The sequence below is a fragment of the Lampetra fluviatilis genome, chromosome 1 (assembly GCF_964198595.1).
Source record: "Lampetra fluviatilis chromosome 1, kcLamFluv1.1, whole genome shotgun sequence".
NCBI classification, from domain to species: domain Eukaryota; kingdom Metazoa; phylum Chordata; class Hyperoartia; order Petromyzontiformes; family Petromyzontidae; genus Lampetra; species Lampetra fluviatilis.
The window spans coordinates 5,029,245-5,048,178 of NC_136275.1; the positions used below are offsets into that span (position 1 = coordinate 5,029,245).

At 50.8% G+C, this 18,934-nt stretch overlaps 1 protein-coding gene and 1 non-coding gene across 2 annotated transcripts in view; both read left to right on the forward strand.

Moving 5' to 3' along the window:
- MALRD1 (MAM and LDL receptor class A domain containing 1) overlaps positions 1-18,934 on the forward strand; it is a 52,100-nt gene that overhangs the window by 24,412 nt on the left and 8,754 nt on the right. The window contains exons 18-22 of the mRNA XM_078885929.1: positions 855-1,012; positions 1,697-1,880; positions 15,825-15,950; positions 16,625-16,786; positions 18,701-18,858. Coding sequence (XP_078742055.1) covers positions 855-1,012; positions 1,697-1,880; positions 15,825-15,950; positions 16,625-16,786; positions 18,701-18,858 — 788 coding nt within the window. The remainder of the gene's footprint in view (positions 1-854; positions 1,013-1,696; positions 1,881-15,824; positions 15,951-16,624; positions 16,787-18,700; positions 18,859-18,934) is intronic.
- On the forward strand, positions 11,237-11,309 carry TRNAG-CCC (transfer RNA glycine (anticodon CCC)). Its single transcript has one exon. It is a non-coding gene; the product is annotated as a tRNA-Gly (tRNA).

Below are 18,934 nucleotides of genomic sequence, written 5' to 3' on the forward strand. Positions count from 1 at the left end.
GAGGCAGTTGCGCAGCTGCTGAGAGTGCAGGTGGTGTAGCTGCACAGGCACTTGCCGCTGGCGTCCAGGTGCCGGGTTTTCCGAGCAGCCAGGGCCATGCTAACCGTGCTGCGGTGTCAAGGGGGTGTCGTCAAATCGACAGGCGCGGAAAATAGCTCCGTAGCTCATCGGATTCCCCCAGCCCTAAATTTTTTTTTAAAATTCGATTTAAAGCTTTCGTGACTGCAGGGATTCATCTTCTTGGTTCTTTCGGTAAAGTCACGTAGAATGGAAATAATTAAATAATAAAAATAAAACGTAATAAAATAATTCTCACGACGTTTCGGCCACAACGCAAGCAGCCGTCCTCAGGTGGAGAACAGGTCTGTCGAGAAGACATTTTTTTTATTTTATGTTTTATTTTTATTATTTTGAATATCAAGAGGACTTAGCATATTTATGGGAAATGCAGATATAAGATTAGTACTACTTGTGAAATGCATAATGCACGGGCATAATATGACTTTAAACCCCCTGCCAAACCTTCTACGCATTTCACAAGTAGTACTAATCGCATATCTGCATTTCCCATAAATATGCTAAATTCCTCTTGATATGCAAATTATTTTGTCAAGGCGCTCTTCCCCCCTCCATCCCAGCTGAAATAGACGCTCCAAGCCTGGGGTGTGTCATTCAGACTCTGTCTTCTCGACAGCTCTGTTCTCCACCTGAGGACGGCTGTTTGCGTTGTGGCCGAAACGTCGTGAGAATTATTTTATTCTGTTTTATTTTTATTATTGTATTATTTCCATTCTACATGACTTTACCGAAAGAACCAAGAAGATAAAAAAAAAAAATTCTTGATTCCGATTCAGGCCACTTCTTCTTCTTGGAGCCGACGCAGAGCGGGCGGCAGGGCGACAAGGGCCACCTGAAGAGCGGCGAGTTCCACCAGTCGAGCCGCCTCTGCACCCTCTCCTTCTGGTACTACATGTCCTCCGCCACCTCCGGCGGCCTGCGCGTCATTGTCAAGGTCCGTACACGCCGCTCCTTGGCTGGCTCGCCCACGCGCACGGTTCCATCATCGTAGATTTGAAGCTTTCGTGACTTGCAAGGATTCATATTCTTAGGTTTTTTCAGTAAATTCACGTAATTAAAGTAAAGTCACGTGATAAAAGTAAAATAAAAATAAAACATTTTGATTTTACTTTCATTAATTTTAAGTTACATTTTTTACCTACGTGACTTTACCGAAAAAACCTAAGAATATAGGTTCCATTTCGATTTAAAGCTTTCGTGACTGCAGGGATTCATCTTCTTGGTTCTTTCGGTAAAGTCACATAAAAGGGAAATAATAAAATAATAAAAATAAAACATAATAAAATAATTCTCACGACGTTTCGGCCACAACGCAAGCAGCCGTCCTCAGGTGAAGAACAGGTCTGTCAGGAAGACAGCGTCTGGGGTGTTTCATTCAGACGCTGTCTTCCCGACATACCTGTTCTTCACCTGAGGACGGCTGCTTGCGTTGTGGCCGAAACGTCGTGAGAATGATTTTCTTATGTTTTATTTTTATTATTTCCCTTCGACGTGACTTTACTGAAAGAACCAAGAAGATGAATATAGGTTCCATCATCGTTGTCGCATTCGTTCCGTCGTCGCGTTCGGTTCCATCGTTGTTGCGATCGGTCCCGTCATCGCGGCCTTCCCTTGGCAGACGGAGTACAACCTGATCGAAATGTGGAGGAGCCAGCCGAGCGAGCAGGTTGGGGTCTGGCGCCAGGCACTGGTGCCGCTCAAGCGCCTGCGAAACTTCGTGGTCATCTTGGAGGGAGTGCGCACGCACAACTACGCGGGCGGAACCGCCATCGACGACATCGACTTCCTGTACTGCTCGCCCGGTGAGCAACGGCGGCAGCGGCGGCGGTCGGGGAGAGCACGGAGTGGGATTATCGGCACGTAAAGTTGAAACTCGACTTAACGAGTCGGGAGTGAGCGGTTTCCGCCTGCTCATGCTCTTGTTTATAGCCCTCGGCAAGTCGTGGAAACTCCACATTCCTATACCCAGGCGAAGGGGGGGGCGTGAGTCTTTCCATAGCACAACCATAGGAATTTCCCACAAAGTGGTACTGATTTTGTTGACCCCGAGAGGAACTGGCATGATTCAGGTTGAGAGCCACTCGCTCTACCACGGAGCGACCAGGCGCTGTTAAGCTGACGTTACATGGCAGGAATCTGTCTTATTCTGGGAAGTTGCCAGATTTGGGCTACCCAGCACATGCCCCCAGTTCCAGAAGAGCCGTGGCGGTAACCCGAACGCACGACTACAGCACTCCTAGTGGTGAAACGATGAACTAGATGGGACGCGATGGTGGAAGCATTGAAATCGGCCTGAATCGCCGGCTGTCCGCTTGAAGCTCGCGCACATTGGAGTCTCGCACGCATCGGAGTCACGCACTCTGAACCTGAGCGCTCCAGATGTTCACGTAACTTGAGCAAGGCCGAGGTCAAACGTCATGTCAACTGTTATGTCCTGCGTTCATATGTATACACTCTTTGGTTCTTTCGGTAAAGTCACGTATAAAGAGAAAATAATAAATTAAACACTAGCATGCGATGTTTCGATTGCAACACAAGCAATCATCATCAGGTATAAATGAAATAGAGACGCAAATCTAGTATACTTAGCTGCATCTTTTTAAGAGCTTAAAAAATATCATCGATCTGAAAATTCTAAATTTCTGCTTCAGCCCTGAGCCAAATTAGGATACCTGAAAGGTCGCCAAGCAGTCTTGTCGGGTCAATCTTATCTGGGGAGATGAAGGTCGGACTGAACCTAATATCTGGGTGGTACCCTCCACTGCCAAACACAAAGCCGTCCAAATACAAAGCTGGGCAAGTATACGCTTGGTTGATCTGGTATCGAACGACGCTAAGTAGGCAAGTGCGTGGGTCCATCCCGCCACCGTGGGTGCCAGGGCGGTGGGATGTTCACTACCTTGCCTGGTATACAGGAGATCATGGGTTCGAACCTGACCATGTAACGCCGGTATATTTGGAGTTTGCGTGTTCTCTCCGTGGTCGCATGGATTTTTCCCTGGGTCCTCCGGTTGTTCCCCCCACATTTTTAAATATGCGTTTAGAATATTTGACTGCTATACATTTCCACGTGACGTAATATCTGGGTGGTCCCCTCCATTGCCAAACACAAAGCCGTCCAAATACAAAGCTGGGCATGTATACGCTTGGTTGATCTGGTATCGAACGACCCTAAGTAGGCAAGTACTTGGGTGGATACCATACCGCCACCGTGGTGCCCACCTCGCAGGCCAGACGATTTGGGAGTTTTACAATCTCTACGTTATCCATCAACCCTTGCCTCCATATCGAGACGAACAATGGAATGGCAGCCAATGGAGGCAACGAACGCGGTCAAGAAGACCAATCACCCATTCGATGGGCACCGCGGTGGTTAGATGTGAACTACCTCGCCTGGTATACAAGGAGGTTCGTGGGTTCGAACCCGAGCCTGACGCTGCTGTATATTTCGACGTTATCAACCAGCTTAAGTCATAATTGGCTATGATATTCTCATCCTACCACCATCCGAAGTTATTTGTGCTTCACGCCCATTTCAAACTTGCGCTTTCACAGCCACATCACGCGCCGACCCCTTGGTTGCGGCTCTGCGATCTGCCATTAACATGCTAATCTCTCTTTAACATGCTCATTTTCACCTGGCAGCCCTTTGATTGGTGGAAATTGAACCACCGCCAGGCTCGCTGCCGACCACTTACATTATCATTGGCTGGTGACATTTGGGCTACGCCCATTTAAAACCCTTATAAACAGTATCCCTTGGAAGCTAACCTGCCTTTTCCTGAAGACGACCGCTTACGTGACTTTACCGAAAGACCGAGGAATATCTATACATTTCGAGTTTGCATGTGCCCCTAGTGGTCGCATGGGTTTTTCTCGGAGGCCTCCGGTTGTTCCCTCCACATTTAGAATGAGCTCATACGTTTAGAGTGTTTGGCTGCTATAAATGCCCACATGATTAGCTACTTCATTGGGCTTCCATTTGTGGCCAGGCCGCTTCTGAAAATTAGCTACTGTATATAGCTCAGTGGGCCTTACCTGGTAAAATGAGAAATGGTTTAGTTTTTTTTAATTATAGTTCGTTAACCATCCTTGTATCGCGTTTCTTCAAAGCTACAACTACACTCTTTGGTTCTTTCGGTAAAGTCACGTAGGTATAAAAAAAAATGTAATCACGACGTTTCGGGCGCAACACAAGCGTCCGTCATCAGGTGGGACAACCACAGCAAGAAACAACTGCTGAAGTGGGCAAAAAAAAGCTACAACTGGCCATTAAATGCGGATCGATGCCGCGGATAGCGTGGCCGCGTGTGTTTGGAGAGCCGTTTGGTTTATATCCCCACTCGGGATGGTACGCCGATGAATCTTTAGTACAATGATATCGACCGCGTGCAGCGCCGTTGACGCTTTAAGCTTCCGCCCCAGTGTGGCTGCCAGGAAGGCGTCGGGAACGAACGTTGCCAGACAGAGCCGCCCGCGGATTTGAGATCGTACACAAGTTAAAGACATCAGAAGAGAAAGTGGACTTGGGCAGGGCACGTCGCTGGAAGGAATCGTGACCTATTTGTCAGCGTCTGCAGCTAATCGCTTGTGTGTCTATCGATGTGTTTTAAGATTCACATATTTCACGTAATGGGTTCAAGCATCGCCCCGGTAGCCACTTAGAGGCGCTTCCATTCTCTGCAGTGCAAAGAAAATGAATTGATTCTTGACTAAAATTACGATCCTATTTGAATCACCTGCGCGGGGTGGGTGGAAGGGGTTGTTTTGTGTGTCGGCAGATTGTTCATCTGATCCTTGAGGCTCTGGACCCAAAATTACTCCTCGGTGGCAATTGCTAACAATGGTATACTTCCAGACTTGTATCTCTAGATTACAAATGTGTATGATAGCAAGGTCATCGTGGTTTAGCCTTTTATTTGAAAAAATTTTGTTAAACAGGTACCAAAGTACGGTGGATAGATAACATCAATTGGGATAAAACTCAAATTATGTGGTATGAAACCTCCATGAAGGAGGAGGGGAGGGGGGGGCGGTGAAAATTAATGGGAAGCGAGTGTCTTAGAGGCCGTCCATAAATGACGTCACGCACCTGGGGGGGGGGGTCAGACATTTGTGACGATGTGTGACGAGGGGGGGTGTTGAGAAATGTGACGTCACATCAAAATGCGCAACTTAAAATAAATATAGACAACACGTTCTACTTAATTAAATATACTTTTTTATAAATGTTTTCTCCTACAACATCAGAGTGCAGCGGCACATTAAATACGCACTACAATGACAATAGTTTAAAGCGATTTGAAGGATTTTTTTTTTGGGGGGGGGGGGCAGAGCTTTGTGACGTAATATTTGATGGGGGGTCTGACTTTTTGCGACGCCGTGTGACGAGGGGGGGGGTCAAAAATCGTTCAAAATCGCGTGACGTCATTTATGGACGGCCCCCCTATTATCAACGAGTAATATTTACCGCTGAGCCTTGTGCCCACGGCGCATGCCCCACTCATGGGGGCTTCAGTTCTGGCTGAGAAGAAGCCCCTTGCAGAGTGGAGCTCCCCCGGGGCGTTGCGGAGTGCCGCGCGGCCTTCCCGACGGCACGTCTCGCTCGGCACGCCAAGAAGCTGCCGGCAACAGCGGAGCGACCCTCCGGCCCCGCGCCGAACAACCGGCGGCACGACCCAAAAACGCATCGGTGGGGATTGGAGTGTGGGGGTGGTGGTTGGGAGTAGGTGGGTTATTTATATTTTTAAAACCATCCCATACCCAGAGAAAATGACAAGTGCTGCGGCCAGCAACAAAAGCGTACAGTTTACGGAACACGATGTTCCTAATTTGTTGTAAATATCCGCGAGTGAACGGGTGGGGGGGGGGCGAGAGCCGCTGCGACGGCGATTCTCATGCGTCGCCCACGACGCGCAGTCCGCAGCCTGCTGGGAGGAGCGCTCTGCCCTGGCCAGACTGGCCACCTCTCGCCACGCTCCTCATTATTGACGGCTGGCCAGCCAGTGAGCCGGTCAGCCAGTCAGCAGGTCAGCCAGTCAGCCATTCAGCCAGTCGGCTGCAGAGGCGTAGCTAGGGGGGGGAGGCAGGGGGGTACACGTGTCCCCGGGCTCCAAGGTAAAGGGGCGCCAAAATGAGGCTTACAACGTTACATTATAACTTATTGCGGCGGGCGCGGCAGCCTGAAACGACTGCACAAATCTACACCTCAACCTAAAAGTTTATATATCCCGCCACACACAGCCTACATGTCATGTAATTACATTTTGGTATGTGATTAAACGGGGGGGGGGGGGGACGCGACAATTTTATAGTTCGTCCCCGGGCGCAAAATATCCTGGCTACGCCACTGGTCGGCTGGCGAGCTGGTCAGGCAGTCGGCCAGTCAGCCGATCAGCCAGCCAGCGAGGCAGTCAGCTAGCCGACCATTCAGTCAGCCAGCCAGACACGGAGTCAGGCAGTCGGCCATGCAGCCAGTCAGCCAGCCAGGCAGCCAGCCAGTCAGCCAGCCAGTGAGGCAGTCAGCCAGTCAACCATTCAGCCAGCCAGCCAACCAGCATCCCACTGACATCACATACACGTGTGCAAATATGCACACACGTGTAAACATATGTGCATACACGTACATATAAGCATGCATGTATATGTATTCACACATACACACATAAGCAACAGAGACAAAGACCCAGTGTTGTTAGCGAGCACCTAATGATACACATTGCACCTGGTACTCATTTAAGGCTGAGTCGACCTAGGGAAGGCTCAGGACGAGTCCTAATGTCGCACTCCACTGCTCTTAGCCAGTGTTAGGATTCCTTCTCAAGTTTCCTGGATTCACTGTGCCGTGCACTAACCACTGCACCGCCGCTCCCCACGTACAAAAAAACAAAGATCATCCAAATCGTCTTAACAGACTGTTGGGGCAAGTGCTGATGGCCCGGACAGCACAACAGGGGGGGGGGGGGGGTGAGTGGCCAGCACCACGCCCGACCGCCTTTGTCTCCTTAGTGGCGATGTTTGCACACTGCACCAGGTACTGATTTGAGGCCGAGTCAACCTAGGTGAGGCCCACGAGCAGTTTAGACAATCGCTATCATTCCTGTTGGTGGCCGCGAGCGGGAATCGAACTCAGGTGGCCGAGTTTCGTAGCGCGAGCGTGGCGCTAGCCGCTACACCACCACTCCCCCCCCCCCACACGCGTTGGACGGTGGAACTTGGGAGGGCGGATGGACGATGCTCCCGTTTCATTGTCCAAAAATAACATTCGATAACATTTGTGTCCATCCGCTAAAAAAACATCCTTCTGGACCCAACGGGCTCCTGCTTCCACTTTCCGAGTCTCATCAGCACGGCGTGGCTTCTTGCTCTGTGCGATCGTGAGCAGCGTTTGGGACCTTTCCTATACGTTGCACGCCTGTCACGTGTTTTCTAAAGAAGGCTGTCTCTGATGTAGAACAATCAGTTTCAAAGGCAATGCGTATATGATTCATTATCAGAGCATGTTTGTTTGCATGTTCGCCACAAGTAATGTGTGTGTTTAATGCAAACTTGATTCCTTTTAAAATATGTTTGAACATCTTAACACCTATTCTTAGTTCTTTCGGTAGTCACGTAGAAGGGAAATAATAAAATAATAAAAAATAAAACATTATAAAATTCTCACGACGTTTCCAGCTCTGTTCTTCACCTGAGGACGGCTGCTTGCGTTGTGGCCGAAACGTCGTTAGAATTTTATTGTTTTATTTTATTTTATTATTTCCCTTCTACGTGACTTTACCGAAAGAACCAAGAATATGAATCCCTGCAGTCACGAAAGCTTTAAATCGAAATCTTAACACCTGTTTTATTGCCGAAAGGGTAAGACCTATTCTTATTTTTCATACTTTGATACTGGCAACAAGGTCCCATGATATAGCTGTTATGTAACACATTCCTGCTCAGGGAGCTGGTAGGAACGTTGGGTTGCTCGGTCAATGGCCAGGGTCAACGGCGGCGTGGTGTATTCCGCAAATATGCCCGACTGTGAGGGCGGGCACAAGCCGGCGTGAGTAGGTTAAACGTTGAGTTTTATAAGGGCACCACGGAGTGACCAGCCCCTCCCCACCCAGCCCCACCCCTCCCACCCCCACCCAGCCCCTCCCCACACTCCCCACCCAGCCCCTCCCCAGCCTCCCATTTTTGGATACACGACGGACGAACGGACACAATAATCCCCTGTGGGCTGGTGGAACCAGGTGGTTTCTACCAGTGTTATTTGTTGTTATAACGTTCTGACCCGTGACCCTACTGGACACCTGTGAAAAGGAGCACGTTTCTATACATCTCATGGGATACCTGCAGTATAAATTGATATTGTGATTCTTCTGATTCTGAGCTGCCAAAAGGACATTGGGAAGGAAAGTCCCTAGACACAGAAAGAGGACCCACGGATGATGCAGCAGTGACGTCGCTTACACCGATGCATTCCAAAGTCCAGCAGTCACGTAACAGTGACATTACTAAAGCGCTCGCAAAAGTCAATTTAAAGGTCCTTTTTTATACATTCGCGATGCTTCAGACTGTTTGTGGAATAGCCCCGGACACACAGCCCAGGTTTGTATCGACAAGATATGAGCTGGTTTTTTGTTGTTGTTCAAAAAGAACGCATTTAATGCAACGGTCGCACATACACAATTGTTGCAGAGTTTGCAATGAAAACAATGCAGTGGATTGGGAGCATTGTAAACACAGCCACAGTTATGTGGCCCACACCCTCCACCACCACCACCACCACTGTCCCCCCTTCCTCCCCTCCACTTCAGTTCTCGCATGCCTCCCCATCCTCCCTCCCCCCCAATGCTGCCCCCACCCCACTTGTACTTTGGCAGCGTGAGCCTGTATTCATGAAGAAGAGATTTGGGGGTTTTTTCTGCCAATGCAACCATTAAAACATAGCTAGGCTGTGTTCACTGTCCAAGCAACAGCGAGGTGAAAAATGACCGTAGCTTTCAATTCGACATTCGTCATCATCGTCATGTACGTTGAACTTCTTTCGCACCACCGTACGTAGCCAAAGGTGGCTAATGGGAGGTGTGGGGGGAGGACAACAATCTAAACAGCAAAACGCAGTTCTAAATAAATCAGCTTTCGATCGAGATTTAAAACTGCATAGCTGACAATGGCGTCTTAAAATCGGAAGGAAGAGCGTTCCAGACAGCCGTAGAAGGCCATCTGAAAGTGCGCGATGCAGTGACCGTCCGTTCGATGGCCAGCCAGAAGCCGCTGCTGCAAGAATGATCGGAGCTCGCGTGATCGTTTACGCTCCTTGACGAGATCAGTACGGTATTGTGGTGCATTTGTGGCAGGCATCATCATCATTGTCATCGCAAGCCATTCTCTCTCCACTGCTGGATGAAGGCTTCGCTGGGCTTGCGCCGCCCCTCGCCGTACTTAATTATGAGTCTGTCCTTCGTGTCCCATCAGCACTTTGGGATCTCAAGATGCACACTTCCATGGCTCAGCTGCTCCTTCCACAGCTCTGTGGTGATATCTCTGTGGTGATATCTCTGTGGTGATATATCTGTGGTGATATCTCTGTGGTGTCTCTCGTCACCCCCTCAGGGTCCCTGCGAATCACTTGCACTCCTTGTACTTTCAAAATCAGCCGTCAAACCTCACCCTGGGTGATCTTCCCTTTGAACGAACTCCAAAGCCTCTTCTCCCCTCTCCCCTCTCCCCATGCTTCACCGATATTTGTCGTCGTTATTCCAGTTTTTTTTTCTTCGAAATCCTTCGATGGTCACAGCTGGCTTCCAGTTTTTCGTCGCGTTGCGTCCATGGTTTCAGCGCAGCCTCCAGGATGTCGCTAGACAATTCTTTTGATAATTACTTAAATTAAAAAACACGATGCACTACATTTAAGTTTACCAGGTAAGGCCCATTGAGCTCCGTAGCACCTTTTTCAGAAACGACCCGGCCACAAATGATAGCTCAACGAAGTCGCCTGTCATCATGTGTAAATTTACAACAGCCAAATACTGTGAACGCGTGATGTTGATTCTAAATGTAGAGGGAACAATCGGAGGACTCGGAGAAAAATCCACCCAACCATGGGGAGAGAGACACCACAAACTCCAAATATACAGCAGTTGTCAGAGTCGGAATCGAACCCACGACCTCCTGTACACCAGTCGAGGTCGTTAACATCTCGCCACCACGGCGCCCTTTTACCGAGACTATATTCATGAACGCTGCCATAGGCTGATCGTCAGCGCACTGGACATCCAATCTAGTGGTCGACGATTCGATTCCATCTCCCGGCGCGCAGTCGTCGACACAACGGTGGCGAGTTTCTTAAATCCCCACTCGTGGGCCTCTCTACACCCAGCCCGGTACGAATGGGCTCACTCTGGTTCGCCGATCGGCGGATCACGACGGGGAAAAGTTACAGGTACTCCAACCTCTTCTTCTCTTCAAAATACACTCTCTGAGCAGGGGAGGCCCTTCTGCCAGCAGTGGCAATTGCAGGGCCTGCGCCTCTACCTCACACCGAACGCGTGTTCCGAGGGATTATTGTTTTTTGCAACACGACAGCTTTGGTGTTCGTAAACACGTCCACAGTGCACGCTCGCCCTATGTGTTGGACCATTTAGTGGGGGTTTATTTTGAAGAAAAAAACTCTTCTGCGTGTGTATTTATTTTCCTGCCAAATCCACACATGTTTCTGTGGATGGACCCTGTATGGGAGTTGCACTGGTTCGTCTGGGTTTTTTTTTAATCCTTTATATTAAGTTCGCTTGCTTGCTTGCGTGCTTGCTTGCTTGCGTGCTTGCTTGCTTGCGTGCTTGCTTGCTTGCTTGCGTGCTTGCTTGCTTGCGTGCTTGCTTGCTTGCTTGCGTGCTTGCTTGCGTGCTTGCTTGCTTGCGTGCTTGCTTGCTTGCTGAGGACCGTGCAAATCTTTCGCTCGTTTTTTAACCCACTTCCCGTGATCCAATCGAGCTGACATTTTCCACACAGACTCGTTGTGACAGACATTCATGTTCGTGAAAAAAAATTCCCAAAATTTTACACTTTTTAGGCAAAAAAAAAATATTTTACATATATTCAAATATAACTCATTCATCGCTTTGGCTGAACGTCACAGTATAAGAGCCCAGAGCGTAACCCCTCCACAGGCCGTGGCGGAGTAGCGCAGTTGGTAGCGCCTTCGCTTCCCATGCCAAAGGCCGCGGGATCGATTCCCGCGTCCTCCACAGGCGAATATATTTTTAAATCCTTTATATTAAGTTCGCTGCCACGCATATGAAGGATTTATAGTGAAAAACGTTGTTTTTACGGGTTTACTTGTTCCGGTACTGTATTCGCTTTATTGGAAATGCCAATATCTAAAGAACCACAAGGCTGTGAGCGGTGGCGCAGTGGTTAGCGTGCCGTGCTACGAGCCCAGCGACGCGAGTTCGATTCCCGCTCACGGCGAGTCCTGGCTCGCTCATAGGTCTACTCAGCCTCAAATGAGTACCCAGTGCTGTGTGTAAACATCGCCACTAGGGAGACAAATGTGGCCAGACGTGGTGCTGGCCACCCCACCACCTCTTGCGCCATGCCGGCCTTCGTAGGTGCTGCTCGCTAACAGGACCTGTACCAACAGTCTGGAGATGTATGCAACAGTGGAGCGAAGCGAAGGAAGAAGCGGAAAGAGGGTCGTTGTAACCTGCAGTGTGGTGAGTGAGCGAGTGAGCCGAGTGCGTTGTTGCATACCTGCAGTGTGGTGGTCGAACAGAGTTTGGATGAGACGCGACAGTCAGCCTGCTAGCCCGAGGCCTCACCTCGAGCGAAGGCTTCGATTAGCGAAGTTTCATGGGAACAGAAGCGATAGAGGAGTGGTACGTGGGCAACCGACGACCAGTGAGGGAGTGATTGGTGTGATTTGGTGGGTGCTGGATCATCGGTCGAACTGACAGTCTTCCACTGCATTCTCTCACGTCGCAGCATGAGATCTCAAGAGCCCTTGACATGCGCTGCATGGTACTGTGTCCGTATCAGGGCGATGCAGTGGTCAGATGTTATTTTCTTCGCCTGGTATGCAGGAGGTCAGGGGTTCGACCCCGACCCTTGATGCCTGCTGTATGTTTGGAATTTGCATGTCTCGCTCCCCGTGGTCGTGTGGATTTTTTTTCTCCGGATCCTCTGGTTTTTTCCACCACATTTAAAATCAACATGCATGGACATCGTTTCGATGATTTGGCTGCTATACATTTCCACGTGATGAGCCACTTCGTTGAGCTATTATTTGTGACAGCCCGTCTGCTTCTGAAAAAGAAGCTGACGGCTCAGTTGGCCTTACCTGGTAAAATAAAAGTAGATTTATGTTTTAAGTCATTTGTTTACATTTCCTGTACTTTGCACTCCTATCGTGTTTTCGCAAATTTGTCGTCGTAACTTTCTGGCCCCGTGCCCCTACTGGGACATCTCTGACAAATAAGCCTCAGTTCATCGAGTTCGAGTTGCCAAACGTCAGCCTCGAAACCTTAATGACTTGGAGAAGAGCTGCAAAGAGGAGTGGGACAAAATCCCTCCTGAGATGTGTGCAAACCTGGTGGCCAACTACAAGAAACGTCTGACCTCTGTGATTGCCAACAAGGGTTTTGCCACCAAGTTCTCAGTCATGTTTTGCAGAGGGGTCAAATACTTATTTCCCTCATTAAAGTGCAAATCAATTTATAACATTTTTGACATGCGTTTGTCTGCATTTTTTGTTGTTATTCTGTCTCTCACTGTTCAAATTAACCTACCATTAAAATTATAGACTGATCATTTCTTTGTCAGTGGGCAAACGTACAAAATCAGCAGGGGATCAAATACTTTTTTCCCTCACTGTAGCTCATCGGATTCCTCCTTGCAGTCAAAGTAAAGATTCCGATTCTGATTCTGAGGTGGGCTGCGTGGCAACGGCGGAGCGTGCGAGGTGAGGCAACAGTCACGTGGCACCTCGGGGCCTGTGAGGGGTCACTGGATCATGCCCATTGCTGCACAATTAGTTTTTCTCTTTTATATATAAACAAAACTAGTTTTTTTGGTGTTAAGTTCCTCATTGAGAAGCGTTGTCGCATGTTTTCAGTGACACGGTATTTGGGACGTTTTTTTGTCCAGCACGCTTGTTCAAACCAATTGCGGTTATGAAAGTTAAGGCCCTCGCTAACGCATGCCCCCACGAGTGAACACTAAACATCGCAAGATATTTAGTCTAAATGAAAAGGTCTTCATGGTACTGTTAAATTCTAGATCCCCTTGCTAACATTTTACTCACAAAAGTGTCAAAATTGGGAGAGTTAATTCCTCCAAGACTCAAAACCTCACTCAGAGTTGAAAGCCCTTAATCCACGAGTCCTGAAAGTTCAGAGCGTGGCGAGCCACAAAGTTGCTTCGTGTTCACCGGTGGCGTCACTGTCGAGTGTGCAGGCGGTGCGACTGTGCCGGAGCCCAAAATGGGACGGAGGAGGACCCAGGCTGCCGGGTTACATCGAGCGGCAGGCAGTTGTTGGTTCACCAACTTGTCCCTTTGCCAGCCCTGCTACGCCACTTGTGCCCCCCCGCCCCCTAGAATTAGTCGCACCTGTCTATGCAAAACATAAGCGTTGATATATTAAAAAGATATCTCTCTCGCTCTGGATCCGTATGGCCATTGGCTCTGGGACTGGAGCCTTGTTTTTTTTTACTGAATCCCCAAATCACCCCCCCCCCGGTCGGATTTCAACGGAGCGAGAAACTCTCCCCCCAGCCCCCCATCACGCTGGCACGAACCCCCACAGTGCCCCACTCCCCCCGCTCCACACAGAGCGCCTCCTCCTCGTCTCCCCCTTCTGCTCGGCGAGTTTGGTAGAGATGGATCTTTTTTTTGTTGTGGGCGGAGGCGGGTGGTGGTGGTGGTTTGGTGGTGGTGGTGGTGTGGTGGTGGTTTAGTGGTGGGGGTGCGGTGGTGGGGGTGCGATGGTGGGGGTGCGGTGGTGGGGGTGCGGTGGTAAGCGCGCCTCGCTATCAACCCCCGGGGAGAGCGAGTTCGATTCCCGCTCACGGCCAACACCAGTGACGGTTATTTGAACCGGTCCTGGGCCTCCCCTAGGTCGTCTCAGCCTCAAATGTGTGCCTGGTGCGGTGTGTCAACATCGCCACTGGGGAGACAAAGGCGTGGTGCTGGCCACCCACCCCCCTCGTGTGCCGTGCCACCCTTCATATGAGCTCGCGAACAGCACTTGTCCCAACAGCATGTGCAGGCTATACGGGGGATCTTTGTCTTTGGAGGACGGGGATGGGGGCGGGGGGGGAGGCTTGGCACGAGGTGAGAGCCGCTCTCACAGAGCAGCGCTCCGTGTCAGCTGACGCTTGTTTATCAATTTGTGCCGGACGTTTATTTGTTTCAGCTGTCCATGCTGGCGCGTTCCACGTCTGTGTGTCTGCGCGGGCGGGCGCGCGCGCGGTTCCACGCGCGCTGCTCGGAACGATGACAGGGTCACGTGCGTTGTGCCGTGCGTGGCGATGATGGCAGCGGAGGTGTCAGGCTCGGTTGTCGGGCGTCAGAAATCTTGCACAACGCAGGGCGCGATCGAGCCAAACTTCACATGCGCTGCAGATTTACACACTAAACACACGCACAATGACAAAGATCCTCCGTATAGCCTCGGCGGTACTTACGTATGTGTGTTGGAATAATCAGAGGTGCGGGGGAAGGACAACAAACTGAGCACTAAAAGCAGTTTTTTTTTAAAAATTCGTTTTCAATCTTCATCATTCACAAGTGTTTAGATTCGAGTGGCTTTCTAGTATCGAAAGGAAGAGGGTTTCTGGACAGCAGCAGAAGCGCATCTGAAAGTGGGCGATGCAGTGACCATCTTTGTGAGGATGACCAGAGTTTGCATGATGGTTTATGCTCCATGATTAGATCAGCAAAGTATTGTGGTTCATTTATGGCAAGCACTTTGCATGTGATGAGTGCGACCTTACAGACTGTTGGGACAAGTGCTGTTAGCGAGCACACGAGGGGGTGGGTGGCCAGCACAATTCCCAGATGCCTTTGTCTCCCGAGTGGCGATGTTTACCCATCGCACCAAGTACTCATTTGAGTCTGAGTCGACCTAGGGGAGGCGCAGGACCAGTTCACATATTCGTCACTAGTGTTGTTGGGTGTGAGTGGGAATCGTAATCGTGCCGCCAGGCTCGGAGCGCAACGCGCAAACCACCACACTCCCGATCCCCGCACACGCACAACCTTGCACATGCGCACGCGAATGCACACAAAGACACGCACACATGCATACACAATGATGTCAATTGCAGAGATGGAGCGATCATTAACATCTGCTCGTGCACAGGTGCTAGACGGATTGCTCCATTACAGGATCGTGAGAGATCGCGATGGCTTGGGGTTGGGAGGCCTTCATCCAGCAGTGGATTGATCATGGCCGATGATACCGATGATGCCGAGGATGGTACTGATGATGCCGATGCCAATGCTGTTGGTGCTGATGATGGTGCTGCTCTTGACGTTGATACTGAAGATGCTGATGCCTATGATGTCGATGATACCGGTGGTGCCAATGATGAAGGTGGTGATAATGATGACTGTGGTGATAATGACGAAGGTGGTGCCAATGATGAAGGTGGTGCCAATGATGAAGGTGGTGATAATGATGAAGCTGGTGATAATGATGAAGGTGATGCCAATCGTGAAGGTGGTAAATAATGATGGCTGCGTTGCACTGCCGTCCTAACAGAGGACGGCGCGGGCTCGTGCCTGCTGAGCACCGACTTCCACTGCGCCAACGGGCAGTGCGTCGAGCCACGCATCACCTGCGACTACAAGGACGACTGCGGTGACAACTCGGACGAGGTGGACTGCGGTGAGACGCGCTTTGCCGGCCGCGTGATGCCTGCGGCCTTGCCGGCGCGGGAATCAGCCAATTGGTGCCACCACCGCCAGCACCGCCACCACCGCCACCACCACCGCCAGCACTGCCACCACCGCCACCACCACCACCGCCACCACCGCCTCCGCCACCACCGCCACCACCACCGCCACCACCACCGCCACCACCACCGCCACCACCGCCACCACCGCTGCCACCATCGCCACCACCGCCACCACCGCCACCACCGCCACCACCGCTGCCCGAGAGGATGCGATGAGTCGATCGCCATTCACGCACTAATATGAAGCCCCTGTGCGATTTGCCCGCCAGCGAAATACATTCTGCCGACGTTGGTGGCGACAGAAAGCTCCCATCAGGGGGAAAGTTCAGTAATTTAGGGGTGTTTGGCGGCTGTAAATCTCCACTCGATGATAATCCACTTCGTTGCGCTTTCATTCTCTGTTACGCAATTTTTTATGAACTTATCCTCAGCGTTTGAATTAACACCGTGTTCGGGTCGTAACCGTGTGGCGTTCGGCGCGACGTCCGACGTTTCGCTCCACGAGCCTCAGTTTCCCAAAGAAGCTCCACCGGCACGTGCGAGAGAGCGCGAAAATGTCGCGTGGCCGCGCTCACCCTCCGCCCTTGTCTCTCGTGGCCGTCAGTGAGCGTTGCCGGCAGCTGCGACTTCAACGAGCGTGGAGGCGAGGAGGAGAACGATGTGTGGTGCGGCTGGAGGAACAGGGAGGAGGATAGCGACTTCACCTGGGTACTGGAGCCACGCGGCGTTTCGCACGGATCGGGCCCAACCGAAGACCACACTCCCAGTGAGACGAGAGGGGGGGGGGGCAGGGGGGGCGGGTGGGGGGGCGGGTGGGGGGTCTTCGTTGTTTCTTAGAGTGCCACGCGGTCAAGTCGTCGCTAAAGTCACTGCCCGGCGGACGAGCACGGTCGACCCCGCAGCCAGGACAGGCGGCCCACGGAGCGTCGAGAGGGGATGGAACGTCACCACGTGCGGCGTGAGGGTCGTCGGGCAGAAGGGGACTCTTCCTTTGAAGCCTCCCACAGGCAGCAGAGCTCCGCTTCGTGTCAGTGGACAGACCCGCAGGATTGAGAGCAAACGGAAAGTGTTTATATTCGTATGTATCAGAACCACCATTTGTATTTAGACTGGAGGAATCCAATGGGCTACGAAGCGCTTTTTGTTGCAACAACAACAACAACGTTGGGTTCTTCAGTCATAGCGTCGTGAGAGTGCCTTGGTGCACGAGCGGGATGAGTCATCAGACCGCGTGTCACGACCACGTCCTGGGAACGTTCTGACTCACATCGTGTAACACAGACCAATGTCACAAATGAAGCATGGCTTCCTTATTGTTGCGAAAACAAGGATTATAAAGTCTGAAAAGCTTATCACAGAAATTCGTAGACGTGGAATTCAATCCCTGCAGTCTAATTCCCTGATGTTATTCTTAGCTCACACTATAACTTCACGTTCATTTATGCCGCCTTGATGTGCGGTTCTTGAACTTGCGTTTTCAATACAAACAAAGCAATATTTAGTCTTTTTGAAATGTGTTTTTTTCCAATGTAGCTATCGGCACTCACAGAGATAGAGGGGAGTGAATCACTAGATATGTTAGAGAACAGCCCGCTGAAAGGGATATCACAGAACCGCTTCTGAGGTCCCGTCAGGTGACATTTCTGAAGCTGCAGACTCATACTGAATGGCAGTAAACCCCAGTATCTTTAAATGACAGTTCCAAATTACCCTCCGGCTTCCCCGAGTATCGTAACTCGAAAACGTCCTGGCTTTTAATCCGAGTAAGTTGATTGCACAAAAAAAACCCCGTCACTTTGAACTTGGCACGTCACTCAACTTGGATTCAATCCCAGCTCCCTTTACCAAAACGCAGGTCTGATCTGCCATGCGACGAACATTTCTCCACAGCGGCGCGAAGCGAGGAGAAGCGGCGTGGATGAGAGAGAGAGGTGGCTTTGAGAGGGCTCCCGGAAGCAGTTCTGTCATATCCACTTCCCGCGGGCCTGTTCTCTTCGACGCAGGGCCTAGCTCTGCGCCGCGAGAGCTCCAAGTTGGGAGGCTTCTCGGCCTCGGTAGCGCAGTCCCCCCAGAAGCTCAGCTGTGATTTGAGTCTGCTGGAGAGTGCTTGGATGATGGGTGGCCACCGTGCACAGAGCGGGCGTCTTGAGCTGTCACGGGGCCACGGGAGTGAGCGGCAGAGGGACAGTGCGGAAACATGAGTTTGTTGTGCTGTGCTGTGCTCCACGCATTCGACGGCCCTCACCCCGGCCCTCGCTGGCCGGCGGGAAATGCGGTAAACACGATCCCTACGACTCGCATGGTGCGGGGAGGTGGTCATCCAGCAGTGGATTGAGCGTGGTTGCTCATCGACAATGACGATGATTAATAGATGATGATGGTGATGATTGATGGACGATGAAGATGACGATGATTGGTAAATGATGATGATGATGATTAATAGATTATGGATGATGATGATAATGATTGATAGATGATGATGATGATAATGATGCTGGTGATTGGTAGATGATGATGATGCTGATGATTGATGATGACTGAAATATGATGATAGATAGATGATGGTGGGGATGATGATGATTAATTGATGATGTTTGACAGATTATAGATTTTGATGATTGGTGGATGATGACGACGATTGATGATGCTGACGATTGCGACGACGACGTATGGTCGGCAGACTTGAGCGGTGGCTTCCTGCGAGTGGACACGGCGGGGCGCAGCGTGGGCCAGCGCGCCGGCCTTGTGGCGCCCACCGTCTTCCCCGCGTCCTTCGGCCTGTGCCGCCTGCGCTTCTGGTTCTTCATGTCGGGCTCCGGGCACAAGGCTGCACTGAGGGTGAGCCCCTGCACGACAAACCGCATGGCAAACCGCGCGGCAAACCTTACGGCAACCTCAGAGCAACCGCACAGCA